At 39.4% G+C, this 22,985-nt stretch overlaps 3 protein-coding genes across 8 annotated transcripts in view; 2 read left to right on the top strand and 1 right to left on the bottom strand.

Annotated features, from left to right (window-relative positions):
* The window catches only part of kcnq4 (potassium voltage-gated channel subfamily Q member 4), a 57,924-nt gene extending 44,750 nt beyond the window's left edge, over window positions 1-13,174 (top strand). For 4 of the 5 annotated variants that reach the window (XM_007547672.2, XM_016669280.1, XM_016669281.1 and 1 more), the window contains 5 exons: window positions 1,260-1,489; window positions 1,565-1,664; window positions 8,355-8,486; window positions 9,182-9,320; window positions 9,881-13,174. In XM_007547672.2, the coding sequence (XP_007547734.1) occupies window positions 1,260-1,489; window positions 1,565-1,664; window positions 8,355-8,486; window positions 9,182-9,320; window positions 9,881-10,084 (805 nt within the window). In that variant the 3' untranslated portion in view covers window positions 10,085-13,174. The remainder of the gene's footprint in view (window positions 1-1,259; window positions 1,490-1,564; window positions 1,665-8,354; window positions 8,487-9,181; window positions 9,321-9,880) is intronic. The other variant, XM_016669279.1, reaches the window with a different exon arrangement.
* On the bottom strand, window positions 12,704-16,956 carry cfap300 (cilia and flagella associated protein 300). 2 transcript variants are annotated; one of them, XM_016669284.1, is made up of 8 exons: window positions 16,768-16,956; window positions 16,571-16,692; window positions 16,420-16,501; window positions 16,095-16,164; window positions 15,849-16,006; window positions 15,592-15,764; window positions 14,678-14,744; window positions 12,704-14,549 (listed from the first exon to the last, which is right to left on the bottom strand). In XM_016669284.1, exons 2-8 carry the CDS (start codon window positions 16,678-16,680, stop codon window positions 14,418-14,420), a joined length of 792 nt encoding a protein of 263 aa, XP_016524770.1. In that variant the 5' UTR covers window positions 16,681-16,692; window positions 16,768-16,956; the 3' UTR covers window positions 12,704-14,417. The 2 variants fall into 2 exon arrangements, with proteins under 2 accessions (XP_016524770.1, XP_007547735.1); XM_007547673.2 differs by having other exon boundaries at window positions 16,571-16,956.
* Window positions 16,957-17,743: 787 nt separating this feature from the next.
* The window catches only part of tinagl1 (tubulointerstitial nephritis antigen-like 1), a 39,727-nt gene continuing 34,485 nt past the window's right edge, over window positions 17,744-22,985 (top strand). Inside the window, exon 1 of the mRNA XM_016669285.1 lies at window positions 17,744-17,869. The gene's annotated coding sequence lies outside the window, so the exon portion shown is untranslated. The remainder of the gene's footprint in view (window positions 17,870-22,985) is intronic.

Consider the following 22,985-nt stretch of genomic DNA (forward strand, 5'->3'; position numbering starts at 1 on the left):
CATGCAAAGGTCTTTCACTCTACCGACCCCCCCCCCCCCTTCCATTTCCTGCCCAAGCCTTTTCATATGAAATGCTGTGCCCCTTCTAAGCCCACTCCTGCTATTTAAATTTTATTTTAAATAGCTGGTTTATGTGTATCACACGCAAGACAAAAGAGTATATCATCTGAAAAGATGTGGGAGTGAACGACTTGGCTGGAACTTGCTCTGCGGTGCATGACAGTTGCGCTGCCTATGGATCCGTGACAGTACGTAACCTCTAAGCGGCTGCAGAGTGGGAGATCTCCACAAGAGCATGCTCTACCAGCAGCATCAGGGAGTCGATCCTTTGTACAGCCTGCCTGCCAAATAGCTTTTCTCCTGTAAGCAGTTGACCCCGTGTAGCTCCCTGACTCGGCTTGTGGTGAGTGGTATCGAGTGCTCAGTGAAATGCCTTTTGTATTGCTGCCCTTTGAAGCTAATGTTTTGATGCCCATAAGGTCTGCTGAAGGGATTAAGGCGGTTTCTGTGATTTTTGCAGGACAATCTTTTTGCCGCTCCAGCACTGTAGCAAGTCTTCAGTTTTATTTCGCTGATTCAGGTGCAAAAGACAGGAACAGCAGGCCACTCCTTAGAGCAGAATCAGTACATATTGCACACAGTTCCTCTGCATTTCAGCTACTCTGTCCTTCACTGACAAAATGTAAATCTTTGTTGTGTTCTTGGGGTTTTTTTCTGTTTCTTCATGCGATGCCTGATGCTTCAAGAGGCCAAGTTTTTTTTGTTACCTCTTTTTCTACTAACTAACTCTTTTCTAACAAAGTTAGGTTTCCATTCCGCCCTTTTCCATTTGGCTCCCAATAACATGGTCCATTGATACTTTAATGATGGTTTGTGTCAATGCAACCAAAACCAGAAATTTTCCTGCTTGAATAGAAGAAAACTGAAATCACTTGTTTCTTGAAGATGCTTCACATCTCACCCAAATATTTCTTTGACTCTGGTCATTAATAAGAAATCCTAGCCTTTCAGAGTTGGGATTGCTGATGGGTTCATCATTTTCTATCAATGATCAGAAATGTGGAAACGTTTCAGGTGAGAGGCAAAACATATTTAAGAAACTAGAAAAGAAAATCCAGTTGTCTTCTAGTCAAGCGCTAAGAAACCCCATTTCCTGGATGGCTGAGAATCTACACCAAAAAGCTAAAATTTGTCGGCTATCATTTTCCAAAAACACCAGTGAGTCTCCATGTATTCAACTACTTTAATTTCACTGTCAGCAGTAAAATGGGCTTCCGGGATCGGATCCGGATGAACAACTCCCGTTCATCCCAAACCATCCGGAGCAAGGCTTCACCGCTGCCGCCCGGCTCCGGCGTCCGGCGCTCCCCGAGCCAGGAGAACGTCCCCGAAGCCACCAGCCCCGGAAAGGTCCAAAAGAGCTGGAGCTTCAACGACCGCACGCGCTTCCGCACCTCCCTTCGCCTCAAGCCGCGCCCACCCGTCGATGGTGAGCAGAAATTACACGTTTCGTCAGAGCTCGCGAGAATGTTGCTAATAGTCTTCTTTACTTCTTGGACCTCAGTGGAGGGTGTTGGAGAGGAAAGCGTGGAAGACAAGTCGTATTGCGATGTGGCCATGGAGGAGGTGATTCCAGCTGTGAAGACGCTTATACGAGCCGTAAGGTGGGTTGTTTCACCGAGGTACCACCATTCATCTGCTTTTCTCTGGGGATCATATTTATGATGAAAGATGGTCTAATCTGAGAGTTGCAGTACAATAGAACAGAAATAGCCCTTAACGTCCTTTAGTGGGGGAATTAAGGTTGAACACAAGCAAAGTGACAATCAGAGCATATACAGCTAAAATAGAAACACACACACAAAAAATATATATATATATTTAAATATATATAGATATAAATAAAAACAGAAGTATAACATACAGTACAACACATATTAACGAAGCACTTATTAAAAATACCTACTTTGATCCAAAGAAATGTGCATTAAGATTCAAAAACACTTTTCAAATGTTGTTGTAACTCATTTCATTAAAGTTATTGTGTGTTTCTGCATTAAAAACACCAACAGATTATTTACAAAAGGGGAAAATAAAAACTGTGCAAACAGGGATGCGCTAAACAGAGATGGGCAGCAGGAATGTTACTTGAAACGTGAAAAACTGGAAACATCAGCAGTGATTTAAACACTTAGAGTTTGTTCGGAGTGGTGAGGGATATAAAGTCATGACAGCTTTCGAGAGGAAGGATCTGTGAATACTACTGCTTTGTGCACCCAGGATGTAGCAGTCTGCCACTGAAGGAGCTCTCCAGTTCAGTAGCAGCTTCAAGCATGTTGAGGGGAGGCATTGTCCATCAGGGATGCTGTAGAAAGTTTGGGAGAAGAGGTGCTGATGTAATTAGGGATACTCCATAAATAAAACGGGTCACGTTTTAGTCATGGAGAGAATAAAGCCGCCCACGTTAGACGACATGTGCTTGTGTATTCGGGCCAGGAGAGTCATACCGTAGCTGACATTAAAAGGCAAGCTGTGTCTTTACTTCATGCAGATTTGGCTGATCAAGCATAAATGTCCACTTTAGGGAGAAAACTGCACCTTAGTGCGAGGACGGTCAGATTCCCCATGTGACCTTGTCACTCCTTGAGCTTGGCTGGTCATGCGTGAGGTTCTGCGATACGGTGGCCTATCAAGGAAATTTACGTGAATACACAGAGACAAGGGTAAAAACCCAATCTAGATGGATCATAATACAATATGACTAAAACGAGGCACGTTATTTTGTACAGTTCTGACGAGGACAAACTCTAATAAAATGTGATTAAGGGCTTTTGTGATATTTAAGTCAGTTTCTGACATTGTGTTATCTCTTCCTGTAATGGAAACACTACTGGACAAACTCTGATGTTCTCTAAGAATATTATTTCACTGGAGGATGTTCTGACATAACATGTGCCTTATGCAGAGAAATGCATATTTTTTTCCTAACAGGTAAGTACCATTGCAACCAGCAAAATCTAAAATTATATCACCTCGTGCTTAGATGCGTTCATAATAATGAAAACATCGTTATACAGCTGTAAGACAGTTGATGTTTGCTCTCATGGTTTTCTGGAGTTCCAACAACTTAGAAATGGTTTTGTGATTCTTCCAGATTTATTTATGTGTTGATTTTGTTTCTTTATTCTTCTTGAAGCAGGAGTAGATGATGGATGGATGGCATCAAGCCTGGGTGTAACTACTACAGTTTAAATCAGTTTGTGTTTATAAGGAGCGTTGAGTCCTGAGTCCTTTTTCCTCCTCCTCCTCCTCCTCCTTCTTCTTCTTTTTGTATTGGACCAGGTTGTGTTGGACAGCTGTTTTTCCAATGGTGGCAGTAGCAGTAGGACCTGACAGACTGAAAGTTATTTAAGCTGGAGAGTTGATTACTGAACTAGGAGCAGGTGGTTGATTGAAAACTGGGTCTAACTGTGAAGGAATTCAAGTAGCAGAAGTTGAACTGAGGAAATGTGAGAAATCAGTGATAGAATCCTCAGAGAACAAGGAAGCAGGATGTAAAAGCCAAAATGAAGTGAAAACAAACAAACAAAATAAAACTAAATTCCCACTAATCTTGACAGATATATTTCCTATAATAGTTTATTTTGTTGGCTGTAGCTGTCTTTTGAAGTCAAATATTAACTTTTTAACAGTTTCTGCTGTGCGTTTCTTCATTTCTATGCACTTCAGCTGTCGATCTTTAGTGTTGGTGGACTTTTTTTCTTTTAGGCCACTTTGAAATTTTTCCAACATGTTTCAGAGAATCTGCATACAAAACCAATACAGAAAGCATTAACGTCTGCTTGCTCAGCATGTGCACTCACATGCGAATGTTGCAGCAAGTCCTTCAAAACGAAACATTCATGAATGTAAGAGCAGCTTCATATTCTCTTCTGAAGAGCCCTTTCCTTCGCAACGTATTTGCGATATTGACACAAAATCACCTGGGAAGCCTTGTGTGACATTTTACTAACATGTTGCAGGTCAGGCTCTGTAAGTGCACCTTTTGTATCATGCTGCGAGCTTATTGTTTGTCTGACTGTGGAGTATATGAGTCAACAATTTGTTTTTTGTTTTTTTGAGAATCTCTTTTTTTTCTTTACATGCCACTCTTACATTTATAAAGGATTTTTAAATGAAAATTGGCACACACTTATAATTGATCTACTTTAGCATTCAAATTAGCTACTAGCTCACACGAGTCATGTTTTTTCCCCCTCATATTAAACAATTTTCCCAGAAAAAAATAAATTGATATCCTTATCTTGTCCTCATCTGTAGCTGATGATTTATCTTTTTTTTTTAGTTCCATGAAACAGAAAATTCAGAGAAGTTCTCAAAGAGCGCTGCGTGCGGCGTCCATCCCTACACACACGCGCACACACACCCCCACACACACACACACACACACACACACACGCACTCAGATTACCTGTATGAAGTTTTTTCACTGATGGTGGCAGAAAAACTACAATTGCTAGCAAACATCTGGTGCTGGGGCTGGGCCGTACTCCTGGGGGGGTTGATGAAAGCAGTTTATAATACTTCTGTTTCCTGGTCCCTGATGTCAGCACTGGAGCCTGACTGCATTTCTCAAGGTAGCGTGATGCTGTCTATGGAGTTCTATATTTGCAGCATGATGACGCCCTTGGAAGAAATGACCTTGCGCATGAATATTTTCTTAAATTGGATCTGATCACGGCATTTACTTTTTTTCCTCATTTAAAACATTCTTGTAAGAATTTGCTTTTGTAAAAGCTTCTTTAAGACCTGCAGTTCACTTTTTTTCCCTACTTTATCGTGCCACATCTATGAATATGAATGTATGTTATTGGGATTTTATGTGACTAAGTAATATAAAGGAGCACATTTGTGAAGTGGAGATTTGTTGGCAAATGTGTTTCCATCTCCACTTTCTCAAAAAAGCCAAAATCCAAAACAAACGAGTGTAATTTTTTTTTCTTTCTTTTTTTTTTTTTGCCAAATTGAAAAAATTATTTCGAACTTTACCATTTCTATTAACCGTGCCAGGATTTGATCTCATGATCTTCTTGCTGCAAGGGAACAGTGGAACAAACTGTGCCACCATGTACCTCTGTATTCTACCCCCTTTACTCTAATAAGCTTCAATAAAATTAAGAGGAACCTTCCTGCTAAGATACAAGTAAAGGGGGTAGAATACAAGGGGTATGGGGTGGAATCCAAGTAGAATCCAAGTAACAAAAGGAGTCTAACTGTGTCATATTTAATCTCGGTATGAAGCTGTGACGGTCTTACAGGTTTTTTAGAGGACATTAGTGAGCCAGAGCTACAGTGGAAGGATTTGGATTTGGACCATGATAAAATGCTCCAGTCAAAGTACAGATGTAAATCTGATTTAGAATGATAATTTTAAAAACCTGATGTTTTCAAATGCTCTCCATGCAGTCATGTGGATGTCTAAAGACAAGGCTTTTTGTCTTTAGATATTCAAACCCGGGCATGGCGCCCCCCAAAGGACTTGCAGCTTTAACTGATTTGAGAACTGGTTCTGACTCAGGAAAACGAATACAAAGGTCCACCTCACGTTTCAGATATTCAATAATTAAACATGTGGAAAACGTGTATCTTTCCCCTGCCGTGGAGCATGAACCTGTCAGTGCAGCACCTTGCGTCTTTGCCCATTATCCGTAGGAGATGCCAAGTGTGCATTTTACTTCCCTTCACGGTCTGCTTTTTATTGGTTTTTCACATGAGATTGAATAAGACTGAAACATTGAAGTGACGGTCACGTGACACCACACAAAGTAGTTCCTGGGTTTTGAGCTGTCCATGCTTGATTTGACTTGTTTTGGCGCTGAATCCAAACCGACGTCATGAGCGCCGCGTTTGGCTAAGCGGATTCCTATTTCAGGCGTGCGCCACCGTGTGTTTCTGTGTGGCGGTCTGATGCCACTGGTACTGCCCGTGGTACTGTCCTCTCATGGCTTGTGCTTGACTCAGCAGATAAACCCTGACCTCAGCTGCTCTGCGCTGCAGACAATAGAAGAGGGGGGGGAGTTCCTAAAGATAGTGCAGGTGTGTAAACAGCAGGTGTTTTCACCGTGTTAGCACACAGGTCCATGTGCAACATCTCAGCACGGCTCATGATTGATGTCCGGGAAACACAGAAAGGCTTTAGTGCTGAGACTTCACTTTAGATGCATGTGGTTTATCAGTGCCAGGCTGCCTGAATAAATGTGTGTGGTGCTGGGATTATGTATGGAGAGAGGGGAGGAGAAAACAAAGCCTGTGCGCTTCTCTTCTGTAACTCCCAACGTGCAGAAAATGTGATACTGCACAACAACGTTCTTGCAAGCTTGCAGTCTTTGATGAAGTGCCTGCTTTAATAGATAAATAATTTGGACGTGGTTTCCATTTATAGTGATCTGATGTCGTTTGTTGTTGTGGCTTTCAGGTGTAGTATTTTTAAGGCCTTATTATTTTTATGCTTTATATTAATCTGTTACACATATGCTTCACCTCGTGGGCTGGGTTTTGTCACTTAGCGGAGCACATAGTTATATCCAGAAAGATTCAGACCTGCTCCTGCAGTGGCTCATCCGTCTTGGCCCACCTCGGGTTCATGTCAGCAAAACAGTCATTTTTAATTCCCAGATAAAACCTGCCATTGGAGACTATCTGGGAATCACCTTTGCTGAATTGCAGAAATGTTTGCAGTGGCTTTGCAAGCATTTTGGGCCACAGCTGACACTTCCTCTCTCCGCCCAGTCATCGGCGTGGTTTTACATCTCAACTTCCTAGCACCGAGAAGCGATAATATCTTTTAGTTAGCCGTGCCAACTGTGCCGCACGGTGACTGGAAATTGTCTGGATAACGGTGGGGGCGCTGAAACCTGACTCCGTGTTATTAAAGCCATTTTAGTGACCAGGAAGGAGAAGTCAGCATTTTTGAAGAAACCCTCGGAGGATACAAAACCCTCCCTCATTCCCTTTCAACCTTTGTCTTAATCCACACCTGAGGCCCGCCGTGGCAAGAAAAAAAAAAAAAAAACTGTGCCTACTTGCAAATTAAGAAAACACTGCTTGCAAAAATACTCCAAACGCATAAGTCATCAAGAAGCCGAGTGCTGCGTGAGGAGAAGGGGGACTGCGCTGACGGCTATAAGGGCACCGGGTCACCAACTAGTCCTTCCGTTTTCCACTCACTTCCCTGCTTTACTCAAACACTCTTCTCATCTTCACCAGTCGTCCCGAGTCAAACATCTAAAACGTGTTCACACGTTGTGACTTTGCGTTACAACGTCAAACCTCAACGATATCGAGCTCTTGACTGCGTCATCCTTGACAGCCGGGTCTTGTTAGGTTTGCAACTTTCCCTTTTATTTCAAAATAATGCGCCGCTTTCACATAAGATGTGTCGACGCATTTATCTGTCTGTGTGATTTCATTGTGTTTTACTGTTTGTATGTTGCAACTCGGAGACGGGAGTTCCTGCTGATAAATAAAGCTGTATCCTTTCTCATGCTGAAAATCTTTTCTTTCCGTCACTTTACACAACCAACCACTGGAAGAAGAAACCGCTGCTTCTTGTGTTTATTGCGTCATTTAAAAGCTTCTTTTGACACATTGTGTTGCACAGCCAGCCTCCCTGGCAAAGAGAATAAAAGGAAGCTAAGGTAACAGGCAGCACATGAAGCCAGGTGCAGACATCTTTAAACTTTTCTCCACATTTCCCCCTCCTTTTTATCTCTGTTACAGGCTCTACTCCCTCATACATGACCTTTAAGCAGAACCATGCCAGGGGATGTTGTCAGTGGATGTGTTCACCTGGTACGGAGGTGTAGGGTTAACAATCCGGGGTGCGACTCCCCCACACTCAGGTGTGGGTGGTGATTATGAGCTGTGTGCAACCGGGAGCGGGAGCAGCTGTGGTCCACCAGTGGCTCCAACACAGCTGTCACAATGACAAAAGAGCAGAAACTGGGGATAGAATAGAGGTGTGTGTGTGTGTGTGTTATCCTATCCGTGGAACTGTGCTAATTGCTGAAACAGCAATAAGAAAATGTCTCTGGGAGAGGCGCTGAGCGTCTCAATATATCCGCACGGTTTGCTAAGTTTGTGACTGCTTTCTTTATGGGCCTGCTTGTGAATGATAAGGTCATGCTGACATTAATTAATCTTGTTATTGTCGGGGTGAGCTGCATTGTTTGATAGCCTCCATTTGTGCATTTTTCCAAAGGTTTACGGTGGCTTCTGTGCGCTTTCCGGTGCGGTTTTGAAACTCTACGCAGAAAGGTAATAACAGGAAGAGTGTTGTGTTTGTGCGTGTGTAGGATTCTGAAGTTTCTAGTGGCGAAGAGGAAGTTCAAGGAGATGCTGCGTCCATATGACGTGAAGGACGTCATAGAGCAGTACTCTGCAGGACACCTGGACATGCTGGGCCGCATCAAGAGCTTGCAAATGAGGTACCTTAATCTTTATATCACAAAATCTGCTTCTTTACGATCTGTAAAAAAACCAAGACATTAATCTCATGGTACGTTTTCTGCCATCGTAAATAATGAGCATAATATATTTCCTATCTTTGCATGCCGGGATTTAATAAATCCTTTGTTTTTCCACAAACTCCTAAAATAGGTCAAAGCAACTGCAGATGAAGTATAACACTTTAATTGTTACATTATATGTGTGTATTTAGCAAAAACAAACTCAGAACGCAGAAGTTTACTACTTGCAGTGCAAATGTATTCATACCCCAAAGCCTTTTAACATTTTGTGACGTTACAAACTTCATTGCATTTCATTGGGATTTGCTAATAAAACATTGTAATATTTAGCCATTTTGTTTCTTATTCTGTATAATTGCAGCACGTTTTATCATTCATATTTTGATAAAGTTAGGAGTTGGGATTAAATTGGTCCGATGGTCAAGATTGCTGGCTATTTTTTTCTTGGCTATGACAGAAAAGGCACTAAAAAATATTTACATTATGCTGAGAACATTGTAGGTAGTAGCCAATTGTAGTCCATAAGTTTGGACTTTAGAAATTGTAACTTTGGTGAGAACTAAAGCGTACGATAAAATTGTTTTTAAAAAAGCAGAATATGAAATGTTTAATCGTCATGGTACTTACTGGACCCTGTTTCCTCTGTGTAATAGGGTGGATCAGATAATTGGGCGAGGAGGTGTTCAGCCTGATAAAAAAGTGCGACCCGAAAAAGGAGAGAAGACGCCTCCAGAACTGGACCCACTGGACGAGCTCAGCATGATGGGCCGTGTGGTGAAAGTGGAGAAACAGGTACCAGAAGACAACGATATTTGAAGAGCGCAGCTGCGTTTCCATTACAAATGTTTGCAAAGCCTTGTCGATTTTCCGATAATGTAGACAAAAACCACCATTAATTTGGAATTGTGGTGTTTCCACTAAGTAAGAAATGCAATTAAAATCACACATGAATAAGACCGTTCACACGATGAGTTATTAAAAACATGCAGCTCCGTCGTCCTCCTACCACTTTCTGTCGTCTTCCACGTCTTTTATGCCAGTCATCACATCCGGTTGTTGATCGCGTGACTTGTGTGATGCGAGAAAGGTTCTTCCATTTAAATTTTGTGAATTTTGAGATAGTCAATAATTTACCTGATCCTAGCTCAAAAACCTTTTAGCAAAAAACTAGTTTTATTTGTCTTTGGCATGTTTCCATTAAGCAAAGTTGTTTTTTTTCCCCCCGTAATTCCAATTTGTGCAGTTATATGGACGAATGGAAACAGCTAACGAAGCTGTGTGAAACTAACCAGATGGAAAGGTTATAAAGCAGCTGACATCTCACAGTCCAGTGTTGGTGTGTCTCTCTTTAGGTACAGTCTATAGAAAACAAGTTGGACCTCATGCTCAACTTCTACTCCCAGTGCTTGAAGAAAGGCTCCTCTCACGTCACGCTGTCCTCCCTCCTGGACCCCGACCTGACGTCTGACTACCACAGCCCCACGGACCACAGAGACCTTTTCCCGTCCGCTAACACACTGAACATCTCCCAGTCTGACAGCGGGAACTTGGAATGACAATGGGACACAGACCCTAACCCCATACAGTATGTTCTCCTTAGGCTGAGTCCTCTCATACCAAACTTCCCCTTTAATTCAGATCCGTTATGATTGCCCCTCCCATCTCAAGCCTCCGTCCTCAGCCCTTTATCCTGGAGTGAATGTTTCTGGAGCTGGTCAGACATTGGCCACTAGGTGGCTCCAGCTGACGAGGAGCCTCAGCCAAAGCTGCTCACCGCACACGCCTCTCAACTCACTGGATGAGGAAAGTACTTGACTACTGAAGCAGTCTCACCCACTCACATCAGGCTGTATATCTAAACCTACTTTAAAACTTTAATTGTAGACAGACTGTGGAAGGAAGTTTTGCAGATATCTGGAGGAATCGTCTCTTTCCTCTTTTATTGTCCGGTTTTATTTTTCCTTGGGCGCTTCAATCGACTGAAAGTCCCTTTCCGACATTAGGCTGACAACACAGTTTTTCATGCTGTGGTGAATGTAGCTGTTCCTTTGTTCAAGAGAAACCGCAATTCAAGAACAAGAGCCATCGACTCCTGAAGGAAAAACACAGTTAGACCTGGATCAGCTGCATCGGCACAAGGTCCCACCCTGCGAGGGAAGTTCTGTTTTCCAGATCTGACGTTAATCACCCAAACGTTTCACATGAGGACAGAGTGAAAATAATGTGCTGGATTGACTGTGGATTTGGACTGTACCTTTGTGTAAATTGTTGTTTGTTTTCACTTGTATTTCCTCTTTAGGAAGTCTGGTCTCCAACAAGCCCAACAGCAAAAACAAAAAGAAAAAAAAAAGACACATGTTGTTTCCAGCTCAGCTGGCATTGTATTGAGGATTATGTAGGATTTAATAGAGCCGTGGTGGTCCGTTGTAATTCTCAAATCTCTCTTTTGCAATTTTTCCAGACTACTGTGCGAACTACGACCGTTTTCGTGACATACACTTTTACTTTTAAAACAAAACCTCCAGAAGTCTCTGTCTTGCAGCCCGTAATCCAGCCATATTTATTCATCAGACTTGCTTTTAAAGGGATAGTCCAGAATTTTTGAAGAGAAGTTCTGTAAAAACATAATGAAAGGTCACTATATCTGCTGGATCCCGGTTCTCTTGGTGTCTTTGTTTTGTTTAAATCCAGATCTTTGGACCCAGGGGATAAATGTCTAATTTAGCAAATTTACATACTAAATGGCAAAATTTATATCTCTTGTATATTTAAGGAAAACAAAATAATTTGCTTTCTTAGATAATATTAAATAAGTTCTGGCTTATTATATTAATTTTAGTCCAAACAACTATAAAGACTACAAACATAATCATGTTTTTCAATAAATTCAGGGTTGAACATCGCCAACAACCAACATTTAAAGTCATGACTAATCATAAATGTATTTCAAGCTTCTTTGGTTTAAATTTGTTAAATTAAATAATTGACTTTAATGAAACTTTTGATGTCAGTTCTATTTATAGGAAATCACGACAGGTTCTGTCTGGCATTCATCTAAACTTTTCAAGCAAAACAAGCTGGCAACGTCACATTCTTGTGAGGTGAAGACTCCAGCAACACTTGAACTACTAGGAAACAACTTCATTTGAAAGCCAACACATTTCAGCTTGTGGCCTTCATCAGGGTCACGTTCCTTCCATGTTTTGAAATTTTTTTTCCCAAGAGTTATTTTTGACTGGATCTAAAGACCAGCAAGGATACTTTGAAGTGGCTTGAAGAAAAACTCTCTTTGAGTCAGAGGTCACAAATCTAGTGATGCGTTTGTGTGCTGCAACTCCAAACTGCTCTGATGCGTTAAAAGTTGGAGCCTTTAAAATGCTAGAAGACAACTTTGGTTTCAACCCCCTTTCAAAATAGCATTAGCTTCAGTCTCTGGGTCCTGCAAGTCTGTATTTACCCTAAACGAAGACAGCAAGAAAATGAGTTATCTCTTTTAAGATATTAACTCATTGTTAATTGTTACAGAACTTCAATTAAAAGAACTCTGACAACTTAGATCCTCAATATGAATTTAGACGGACTATGCTGAACGCAGTTTTCTGCACTGCTTTTCATCACTCATATCTGGCCTCAAGTCAGGTAATACCTCACAACCTGTGTCACAAGGGTGGCACAGTTCCTGCATCAGATGCCACATGCACTTAAAGATAGCACAAGCACAGTTTTGAACAAAGAATGATGCTCAAGAAATCCAGGTCTATTGCATGAATTTCAGATTATCATTAGTGCACGTTCCATTAAGACGCTTCAGAACAAAAGGGTATGCAGTTGATCATTAAAATGTTACATGCAGACAAACACGAACAACGAAAGCAATTCCTTTATTGGCACTTCATAAACGGAACGCCATTTTGTTGTTTAATTTAGCCTCTGGCTATTTCCATGTGTTTAATTTGACAAAACATGTAAAAAAAAAAAAAAAAATCTGTTTTTTTTTAAAGTTTTGTGGTTGCTGACGTAAATTTAGTATTTGTGTTATTCTTTTAGACATAAACTGTACACAGCTGATCTGGCCCACAGACTCATTGATCTTGAACATGGATGTCGTGTTCAGTGTATGTTCATATCCTGCCTGCAACAGCTAAAAAAAAAATCCCTTCTTTGTTTTTGTCCAGTGAGAAATTCTTCCATCCCCAGTAACGTCCAGCTGACTCAGGTGCTCCACTTTTCCATTTAAGTGAGACATTTAAACAGTGAATGTACTTCATTGCTCGGCCTGTTCAGATCTATTTCTGCTCCAATGGCTCTTGACGCTAGAAATCGCTTTAGGCACCATCCAAGTTTTCTGCTTATTTCCATGGAACATACGTGGATAGCTTTATTTCTAGGGACTGAATTACTGCAGAGATCCCTGTTTATTAGAGGCAGTGTTACCATGAATGACGCTGTTATTCATGATAATTAATGGAAGATCACATTATTGCATGTTGTTCCTAATGTGGCCCCCGTATTAGAAAAAACACACACACACACACACACACACAAATGTGTTCCAGGAAGAAGATAAAAACAAATAACCTGTGCCTTGTTTCTCCTTATTCTGTGAAAGGTGTGGTGCGCCTTTCTATCTCCTACTTAAAACAATAATTAAAAAAAAAGCTGGGAAGAAGTTTGTTTCGTAGAAATTACACAAAAGAATGCTTTTTTTTTTTTTTACTTTTTTTTGCGTAACATTTAACGAAAGACAAATTTACTTATAAGAATTTAATCTTTTACAACTACTGCAATTTTCTGAGAATATTACTGTATCGTCGGCATATCATCGCACCTCCATAGAAACCCATACAGTATCTTAACACCCTTTAGATGTGGAAGCTGGAGGCATGGACATTTTGTGTCAACACAGGAATCTCTGCAAGCATGTGTGCTGTCACAAGCATGTCACATTAGATAAGATTGGCTTCCACACAACTACCTCTGAGGCCGCTACGGGGCGCTAGTTTAGAAACCTGATTAGGAGAAACAGTTAGTGACTGTCCGACTGACTGAATTCTATGCATGAACCAATCTGCACGTTCTGTTATCTGTTAGTGAAGTCCTACCATCCGTCCATCTTTTCACTGACTTGCTGCCATTTGACATTCCACCTCATTACTCTTTTAGCTGCTTTCCTACTGTAGGCTTTGGAGCTGCTGTTAGAATAAAAGCACGAACTGAACGAGCAATAAGCAAAACGCAAACTCAACACAAAGTCTTCCAAGTCCAAATGGTGGGGCAGTTGACTGAATAAAATGCAACGTTGGTTTGTTTTCTAATCTAACCTATATTTGATCTTTTAAAGAGGTACAAAAAAAATGTGTTTCTGCTGAGAAGAAATTTTTAGAAAACTAACTTATTAATTTATTTGTTTCAATAAAGCTCTTGGACTGTTTGTTGCGCTGGGTCTCTTCTTTTTCTTCACATTATGACACATTCAACTATGGTTTAATACACAACAACAAACTACTTTTGAAAGTTTTACAGTGAGTTGCTACTGTACCTTCCAGAGTTTTCTACACATTCTCACATAACAGGCAAGTGATAACATGTGGATGTTAATAAATATTAATTTTATTGGATTTTCTAACACAAATTATTATGAGGAAAATTCTTTTAATTGCTCAACTCAATCTCTCAATCTAAATAAAACATATGACCTACAGCTGTTTTTCACAATTCCAGTTAAGGCACAGAAAGGGTTTTCATACTTTTTCAAGACTCTATAGTCTCAATAGCATATAGTAAAATTACCAAAACCAGAAATCAAAGATGTAGACAGTATTTTTGGACCAAGCAACAATTAATTCTGTAGCTGGTCAAAATTTCAGATTCGTCTTCCTTTTCCAGTTCTTACAGCGTCATTTTTCCCACGCCGTAGATGTGGAAGAGCAAAGTCACATTTCGTTTGACAGGATCCACAATTAAATAGGCAAAGGTCTGCTCCTCCTCCCGTTTTCCAGGAAAACACTGGCCAGACACATCCTGAAGAACAAAAACAACACAGAAAATGCTTTTTGCTGTTTTCTTGAGTGGCTCCAGGTGTAGTGATATTCAGTGTAGAGGTTTCTTTTGGTTTTCAGATCCAAATCTTATGTGAACTGCTCACTTACATAGGCACAGACTTTGAGGACGGTGGACACCACACTAATCTTCTTTGTTTCTGGGTCCTTTTGCACACTACAAAGTAAATGACTGATTAGTAGTGAAATAAAGGAAAGGATCATAAAGACGCCCTAACAACAGAAAAACCTTGAGTAAAAAATAAATTTGGGTTTCACAATATTATGGGTTTAACACAAAGTTAAAACAAATGTATAGCATGATCCCTTTAGTGTGGTTCCTACACAATTGATATTTATAGGTGTGGAAAAATGTAAGAAATAAGATGCATTTCTTTTAATTTGTTAACTATTTATTTATCAAAAAGTCAGTCCACCCATATGTCTATTATTTTCCAATCACCAATCCACATATCTGTTTGCAGAATCCCCACCCTTCCTTCCATTCATCTGGTCACCTATTGTTCAATTCTTTTTTCTTTCCTTTCTTCTTCCTTCCCTCTTCACAGTTCAGTTTTTGCAGCCACCATATTAAGCCTCAATCCTGCCATGTAGAGATACAAGGCAGGATTTTGCATTCTTAAAATGAGGCTGAAAAGTGACAAAGCAATTCTGGACACTTAGTTTGAAAAAGTATGGGTTTTGACATTTTGATATTGAAAATGTGTAGGAACTCAGACTCCTGTGGATTCATAAGTAGATTTAATATTTACAAGCAGATTAATTTGTCGTTTTGGTTACTATGAAAACTGGCAAATCGCAGCAATAGGTGGGGGACAGGTTTAATTTAATCTAAAGATTTTCTCTGGGATTTCATGAAAGGCTAGATCACAGGGTTGCTATGATACATTATTTCCAGGTTTTAAGGGCATTCACATTTTACAGCTTTAGAATACCTCAAGACCAGAATCATAGAGAAGAGTTCAATTTTTCTTTATAAGTTGAAGTCTTGTGCTACAGCTCACCTTATCAGGTCTTTGTATATTTTCTTTGTGGTGCTGATGTAGGGGTCGATGGTGTCTTCATACTGACAGAGCGCTCCGCCAAGACACAGGTGCTTGAAAAGGCGGAACAAAAACTCCTTCCGCTCCATCTTCCCAACAACATAGTAGTGCTCAGAATCCTCTTCTTGTAACATCTGGAAGAGGCAAAAAAAAAAAAAGCCTTGAACTTAACTTTAGATACAAACAGGCAGAGGGAGTTAAAAAAAAGAGGGGATCACCTGTCGAAGTTCATCGTAGTCAGGGTAGACATCATGAAAGCATTTAACTACATGACCAGAGGGCCTCAGGATGCCACAAGAGTAGATTGGATCAAACAACTCCATGGAGATCTTAGTACAGGGCACAAGCTCTGTGCTGACAGACGCTACTGGCCTCTCTACAACACACATGAGTCTCTTAGCTTTTGTCAAGATGACGTAAATTTCCTGCTGTCATTGATAAAAGGATCTCTAGGGATGACATACCAAGAGGCATGCAGACTCCGGCCTCCATATTACTTAGACTGGCAATCACCTGAGGGTCTTTGAAGAAACACTGAAAAACAATGGAAAGAAACATCAAATGCTTTCAGTTTAGACTGAAAAAATTAAGTTGTGTGAACAAAAGGGAGAACACCTAATTTTTTAAGATTTGCTGTTTTACAGAAAAAAAATAGGGGAAAACGGAATTTGAATCTCAAAAAGTATGGGATTTTCATGTGAAAATGGCAATAAAATAATATAAAAATAAAGAAACGCTATCAAATTTTACAGTAAAATATATTACAGTAGATACAATATCACGTCTCACCAAAGCAAACGTTTCATAGCTGTAAGGATGGAAGTTGCTGTCAAAGCTGTACGTCTGAGCTGAAAGCCTCCCCAGCATGGACCTGAATTAAACCCACAATGAGAAACAACACACCTGGACAAACGGGAGAAAGTTAATATTTTTACGTCACCATTTCATCAACAGCGTCAAGGTGTTCTTGTCCTCCTGGAAACAGAAGCTCTTAGCAGGAAGAGGACTGAAAGAGAAAGTTTGCTCAAACGCGCTTTCGCCTCCTGCCATTCTGAGTTTCGCCTAGAAATGTATAAAAACAATATAAACTTTAGAGCTGTTTTAGCTAGCAGGTAGTAGACTTAATAATAAGCTTACTCGGTGCCACTACGTTTATTTATTGGAAGGATAATTCCAATTTGCGCGTTTTCTCGTTTAACTTTTAGGGACTCGAATTTGTATGGAGTAGCTGTTTCCTTGGTAACGGACGGTTGGTGACGTCTTGACGCCAAGTATGAACTACATCTTTATTTTTTTCCCCCCTTCAACTAACACTAATACAATTTATTTTAGGTTAGGGGTAATGTATCTACGATGACGTATTTATCACTTATTGTATGGAATTTCTCTTTTAAACAGTTTTTTCTTTGTTTTCAATTTAACGTACTAACCTTTTTCATTTTCACCACCAGATGGCGATATTTATCTGCTTTAAAAAGGTAAATATTTTTCTCATGCTTCTTACGCTTTTGTTCCATAGTTTTTTCTCTCATGTTATAGCATCAAAACGTGGTGCTTTGAAGACTTCCTAATCAGCTTATAAACCACGTTAGAAAGTACAAATCTGACTACTGATTTTATTTCATTTTTTTCTGCTTACAGAAGATATGTGGGAGAAATACCAAATGATTATGGGAAGTCCTGTAGATCAAGTTATGAATATGAGTTTCAGAAAATGTGAGCTGGTTTAAAAGCATTTTGTGCAGTAGAGTTTACGTAAAAAATATTTATAATTTTCACTTAGTGAGCATTTGAGACACTTCTTGATTTAATAGAGAAAGTTACGCTTGCTAGTACTCATTATTCAAGTGCATAGAAGCACACTTTTTGTGCATATTGTCTTCACAATTTTTTAGTAAATAATGTTAAGGTGGAATCTGTTGTCTAGTTTTGTCCAATTCTGGGTAGATTCAAATAGTTTTGTGCAGGTCCTGACTGGAAAAAACACCTGAATTCTTTATTTTACATCATGCACAACATCTAATTTAAAACATCCTCTCGGAAGTTTGTAGAGACCCCTACACATGTTTTATTTACTCATGCTTAAATACTTATGTCATTCCTATCATTCCAGCTTTCCAAGAGGGAGATCTGGAATTGTTTTGTTGCACATTCCAGTGAAGGACTTCCTGAGTCTTAGTATTCCAGATGAAAGGAGCCAAAATGGTCTGCTGAGCGGAAACCATGAAGTTATCATACTGTAAGTGTGTTTTTGTATTACAATGGATGTTTGTATATGGATGTTATACAGGGAAAGCAATACTGTCGGTGCCATGTCTGGGTTGTATCTGTGAATCTGATTTTCTTTCAGTAGATAACATGAGTCTGAGACATACCAGTAATAGTTACATGGCAGAATTGCGCAGGCTTTAAATTAAATCTGGTTTCTTGGCTTTCAGTCTCAGCATGTGGGCAAAAATTAGTTCGGTTCAACTTTCCCATGTGAACAGAACTATGTAATGAACTGCACAGTGATGTAACTATGATAACACAACTGTACTCTAAAAACACAGCTCTAAAATAGTGATGGTAATTGGAGTGCCACAATGTATTGCTGTAATGACAAAGAAAACATAAGGATTATTAACTGTGACAGCCAAGTGAAGCAACTTGGAATTGAGATTCTGAAGCCAGAATACGACGAGACATAACATACCACAGGTCAGGTGCATTTATCAAAAAGATATTTTCATTTTCTGCTGATTGCTTCAAGGGAATTGCTCTTTAGACCCATCACAGACTAAATGGAAACCTGGCAGGTAGTATGGCAAGCAAAGATCGGAAATGTTCAGAGAAATATCGGACCGTGATTGCAAACTGTGATCATATCTTTCCATTCTGCAGATTTGCTGACAGGTATGGAGTTCTTTCCGTCTTCGTTGTGGTGTTTTGCGATTTCAAATAGTTGCATGATGGAGGCATCTCATAAATACTAAGGAGTAGACACAAATTTTCATTGACACTGTGGTCATGCAGTTCAAACTTTTTACAAAAGCTGGAGAAACATTTAAAGAAAACATTTAACTGCTTTACAAGTCATTTAAATTTTCTCTTCAGTTATTGTTGAATAATCCGATTAAAACAATAAAAGTAAAACAAGCTTTTTACTCTAATAAATGAACAGACATGGAGTAACATGAACACCATCCAATGTTAGAATTAACAACTTGTTACACATTCCTTCTTAGGTACTTTTTGAATTTTATTTTTGAAATTGTATTTGGGAAACATTAAATCTGATGCATATCCACATGTGCCAATGCAACATGAAACCTCTGTGAGGAAGACACGGTTTTCCACAACAGTGAGATACTAGACTGCTAAAAAGACACAACAACATTCAAGGTCTTTTGGTTTCAGGTGTATCTATATGAAAATATGGTGCCTTCCTAAAGTATTTATACCTTTGTACCCTTGAACCTTTCCACATTTTGGCATGTTGTACCTACAAAGGTCAATGTGTTGTATTGGGGTTTGTGTGTTTGATCATCACAAAGTGGTGCAGAATTGTGAAGAGGTGGGAGAATGATGCACACTTTTCAAAATGTTTTATAAAAATCAGGAATGGATTCAGCTTTGATGTGTCAGTGCTGCAGATATAGAAATAAATATTCTTCTTATCTTTTTTATGTTCATATTCAGTCAGATTGGATGGAAAGTTTCTGTGAACGTCAATTTTCAAGTCCTGTTTTAGATTCTCAATTGGATTTATTCCTGGACTTTGACTGAATCGTGCTAACACATAAATATGCTTCAATCTTTACTATTCTAATGTAGCTCTAGCTTTATATTTAAGGCTTTTGTCCTATTGGAAGGTGAACTTCTGCCCCAATCTTAAATCTTATTCAGCCTCTAGCAGTTTATCTTGCAGGATTGCCCTGTATTTTTCTCCATCCTTCTTCACATCAAATCTGACCTGCTTCCCTTTCCCTTCTGAAGAAGATCAGTCCCACAGCATGACATCTTCGCCCACCATGTTTGATTGAGTTAGAAGCAATGAGAAAGTTCACTTTTTGTCCAATCTGAGCTGTTTTAAGTAATTTTGAAGCTTAATTTCTTTGTCAAATTGTTTATTCTCATATCTACCTGAAAATTATTTAGCTGCAGAGATTCCAAAGACACTTAAAACTCTGCTGTTGCGTCGGTGCGGCCTAGAGTTGTGCCCAGACTTGGAGAACAATGGAAAATTCCTTCTGGAACATTTTTGATAATGAACGAATCAATATCTGTAACATTTTTTTCCGGTGAGATCATGGTGAGAGGGATCTCTGTTTATGCTGTTCCTTTCTGCCCAGGGTCGGTCAACACAGGCCAAATCCCAGTGGAAGTGTTTCATTGTCAGTGTCTCCACTCCTATTAACTCATAACAACAATAAACACATCAGCGAGACTCAAACACTGACTCATTCAAGTCAATTCAGTGGACACTCAAGCTTATACAAACACGAACACACCCTAAATTTATATTTCTGTGTCATACATTTACTAACTCTACGTTCAGTTGAAAGGAAAAGTCATATAAATCCACCCATGGCAAGAAATGATAAAAGTTTAATGAAGATATCAAAAGTATAATGCACCATGGAGACCACTAGCAATGTTTGCCTCTCTGCCAACTTCATGTCGCTTAAATTCCAGATGGAAATTTTCTCTCAGAGCATAAGAATCCCCTTTTAGGCAGCATAAATAAAGGAATCGTTATCTGCTACTTGTTTTTTGGTCATTTTTAACAGTGCTAAAGCATACTATTTAGGCTCAGAGCTTCTTCTGAGTGTCACTGCAGCTGTGAATGTCAAATCCTAAGAAAAGAATGAAAAGATAGGAGTGATATTTACACCTTCTTCAGTTTTCAAACAGCTTTTTTTTTTAATGCTTTAATATAAAATGTGGACATAATAACACCACTGATTTGGAAGCTACTATTTTAGCAGTCTGATAGTTGCTTTTCAAAAACCTTATGTGAATGTCTGTTACAACACAACTGAGCACGAAGTGATCTTTGAAACTGAATTTCAATTTTACAATAAAGACAAATTAAAGTAAAGTCTGTTTGAGCAACAACTGTTTTGAAACTCTGGATCCTGGAAATGTTTTTATCTGTTTCACACAATACACAGCCTGAGGTAGTCCAAACAAGAGAAACGAACAACAGAGCAACCTTGCCATGTCCTCCGACTAGAACACTCTTATTTTAAATTTCCCTTTGTTTATTAACTCCCTCTGCAGATGCCTGATAGAGTGTCTGAGATATTTTGGGATTCCCAGAACAGCCTTGCATGGACAAATAAAAAATTGTTCCCTATATTAAGAGGAAAAAAAGATACAGTAAGAGGAATGTGGAGAAAGCCATAAGCATAAAAACAAGAAATAAGATTTTCAGACGCTACGCCTATGTAATTTAACACAACGAAAATCTAATTAAAAATTAGTAAGTTTAGAAGGGCTGTCATTGGTTATTGGGTTATTGTTGCTCTGATCCTGTCTTCTTTGATTGCTAAAAATCACCCTGAGAAGTGATTTTTAACTTTTTAAAAAAATCACTTCTTGTATCATAAGAACAAGATTATCAACATTATGATACAACAATCATAAAGCATCATAATCAAAAACAGGATAGTGGATAATGCAACCTTGCTTCATTGTTTATTACTCTGTTTTGTTATTGTTTAGAGATTGGTTTCTATTTTTACTCATCAGTTTGTTTTAGTGACACCAGATCATGAAAAAAAAAACATGAACAGAAACTGATTCCATACTTACATTCTTCTTTACTTCTTGTTGTCCCATTTCTGGGGAATCTTTGACTTATTTATTCAATTATTTGCCTTATGATTTATTTATTTACTTTTCAAATCTTGTAATTAATTTTGTTAGATTCAGTCTTGAGTTGTATTAGACGCATAATAATACATCTTGAGAAACTTTCCAAATTTAAATAACTGTTTTCTAAGCCCTAATGCCTGTGGCTGAAAATGTTATTAGCCTGAAGACATCGACGTGAGGCCGATTCCAGGTACCGATCAGTTCATAAGAAATCACAGAAATGACTTTACAGCAAAGACGCAAACAGCAGAAAGCATCAAATGAGTTGTATCTGACGATTGCAAGCTCAACTTTCAAGCTCTGAGTAACCCTACCCTCCCTGTTCAGTTACAGAACATACAGGGTTGAACTACTGACATATTATTTAAAAGTCTAAATACCCCCTGAAGCCTTTCTAAAGTAATATTTATTCATGAATCCTTCTTGCAGAATGTCTTTGCTACAACATCCAAGTTCCCAATTTTAAGTTTGAGCAAAAAAAGTTTGCAGTGTGGCTCGTAAAAATAGGAAACTAAAGAGTCAAGTTGCTCCAGCTTCGCATTCACATACGTTTTGCATCAGGTCAGTATGGAATCATAGCTAGGTAGTTTTAACTTTCTACAAAAAGGTGACATGTCTTCAGGCAACAGAAACACAAAAACTGAAAATATTATTTGCATCATTTTGGACAAAAATCTTGTGGCTGAAACTCGATCACCCTAAAACATGTGGGCTGTGTCCTCCAGGCACGGCGCTGAGCCCTTTTCAGGCAGTTTCTGCTTTTGTGACATTTATCTGGTCCGTTTCTGTCCCAGTCCCCATGGTAACCATCCACACATGGTTGCTTGACATGGAACATGATGCTGGATGTGCTGCAAGAATGTAACCTCACGTCTTTGCCAGCTTGTAGCAGAGCCTGAAAGGAAGCTACACGCTCCTACAAGACTGAAATCATCAACAGCATGTTGTTGTTGCTGCTGCTGCTTGACAGCCTCCCACTGATGAGGCTGGTCTGCTTCGGACACTTCCTGCCTGCATATATATGGCTGATATAAACCCCTAGATAAACAATCAACCAGTATCAAAGGATAATTTGGGGAAAATATGTGGGAAGGTTTAAAAGCATGAATGCCTTTTCAGTCTTCCATCCCTCTGTACCTCAGTGCCTCACTTGTCTTGCTGTTGTAGGAGTGAGATGAGATAAACAGACATTAAAGACTGAGGAGTGCTGCTGATGCTGCAACCTCCAGGGCCCAGAGCTTGGCCTCTAAACTCTACTCTGCTCCAAACAAAATAAGCTGCTCCTCAGAGCCCATCTCCCTTCGTTTTGTTTACAGGCATAGATGATATTCCAGAAGAATCTGTACACGTGTCAGTGACTCATTCAATAATGATAAAGTAAAATAATAAAGTCCCTACACTGGCTCCCTGTAGCTCAGAGAATAGGCTTTAAAATACTGTTGTTAGTTTATAAATTACTGAACGGCTTAGCACCTCGACACATTAAAAATCTG

This window comes from Poecilia formosa, unplaced genomic scaffold, assembly GCF_000485575.1.
Source record: "Poecilia formosa unplaced genomic scaffold, Poecilia_formosa-5.1.2 Scaffold21, whole genome shotgun sequence".
NCBI lineage: Eukaryota > Metazoa > Chordata > Actinopteri > Cyprinodontiformes > Poeciliidae > Poecilia > Poecilia formosa.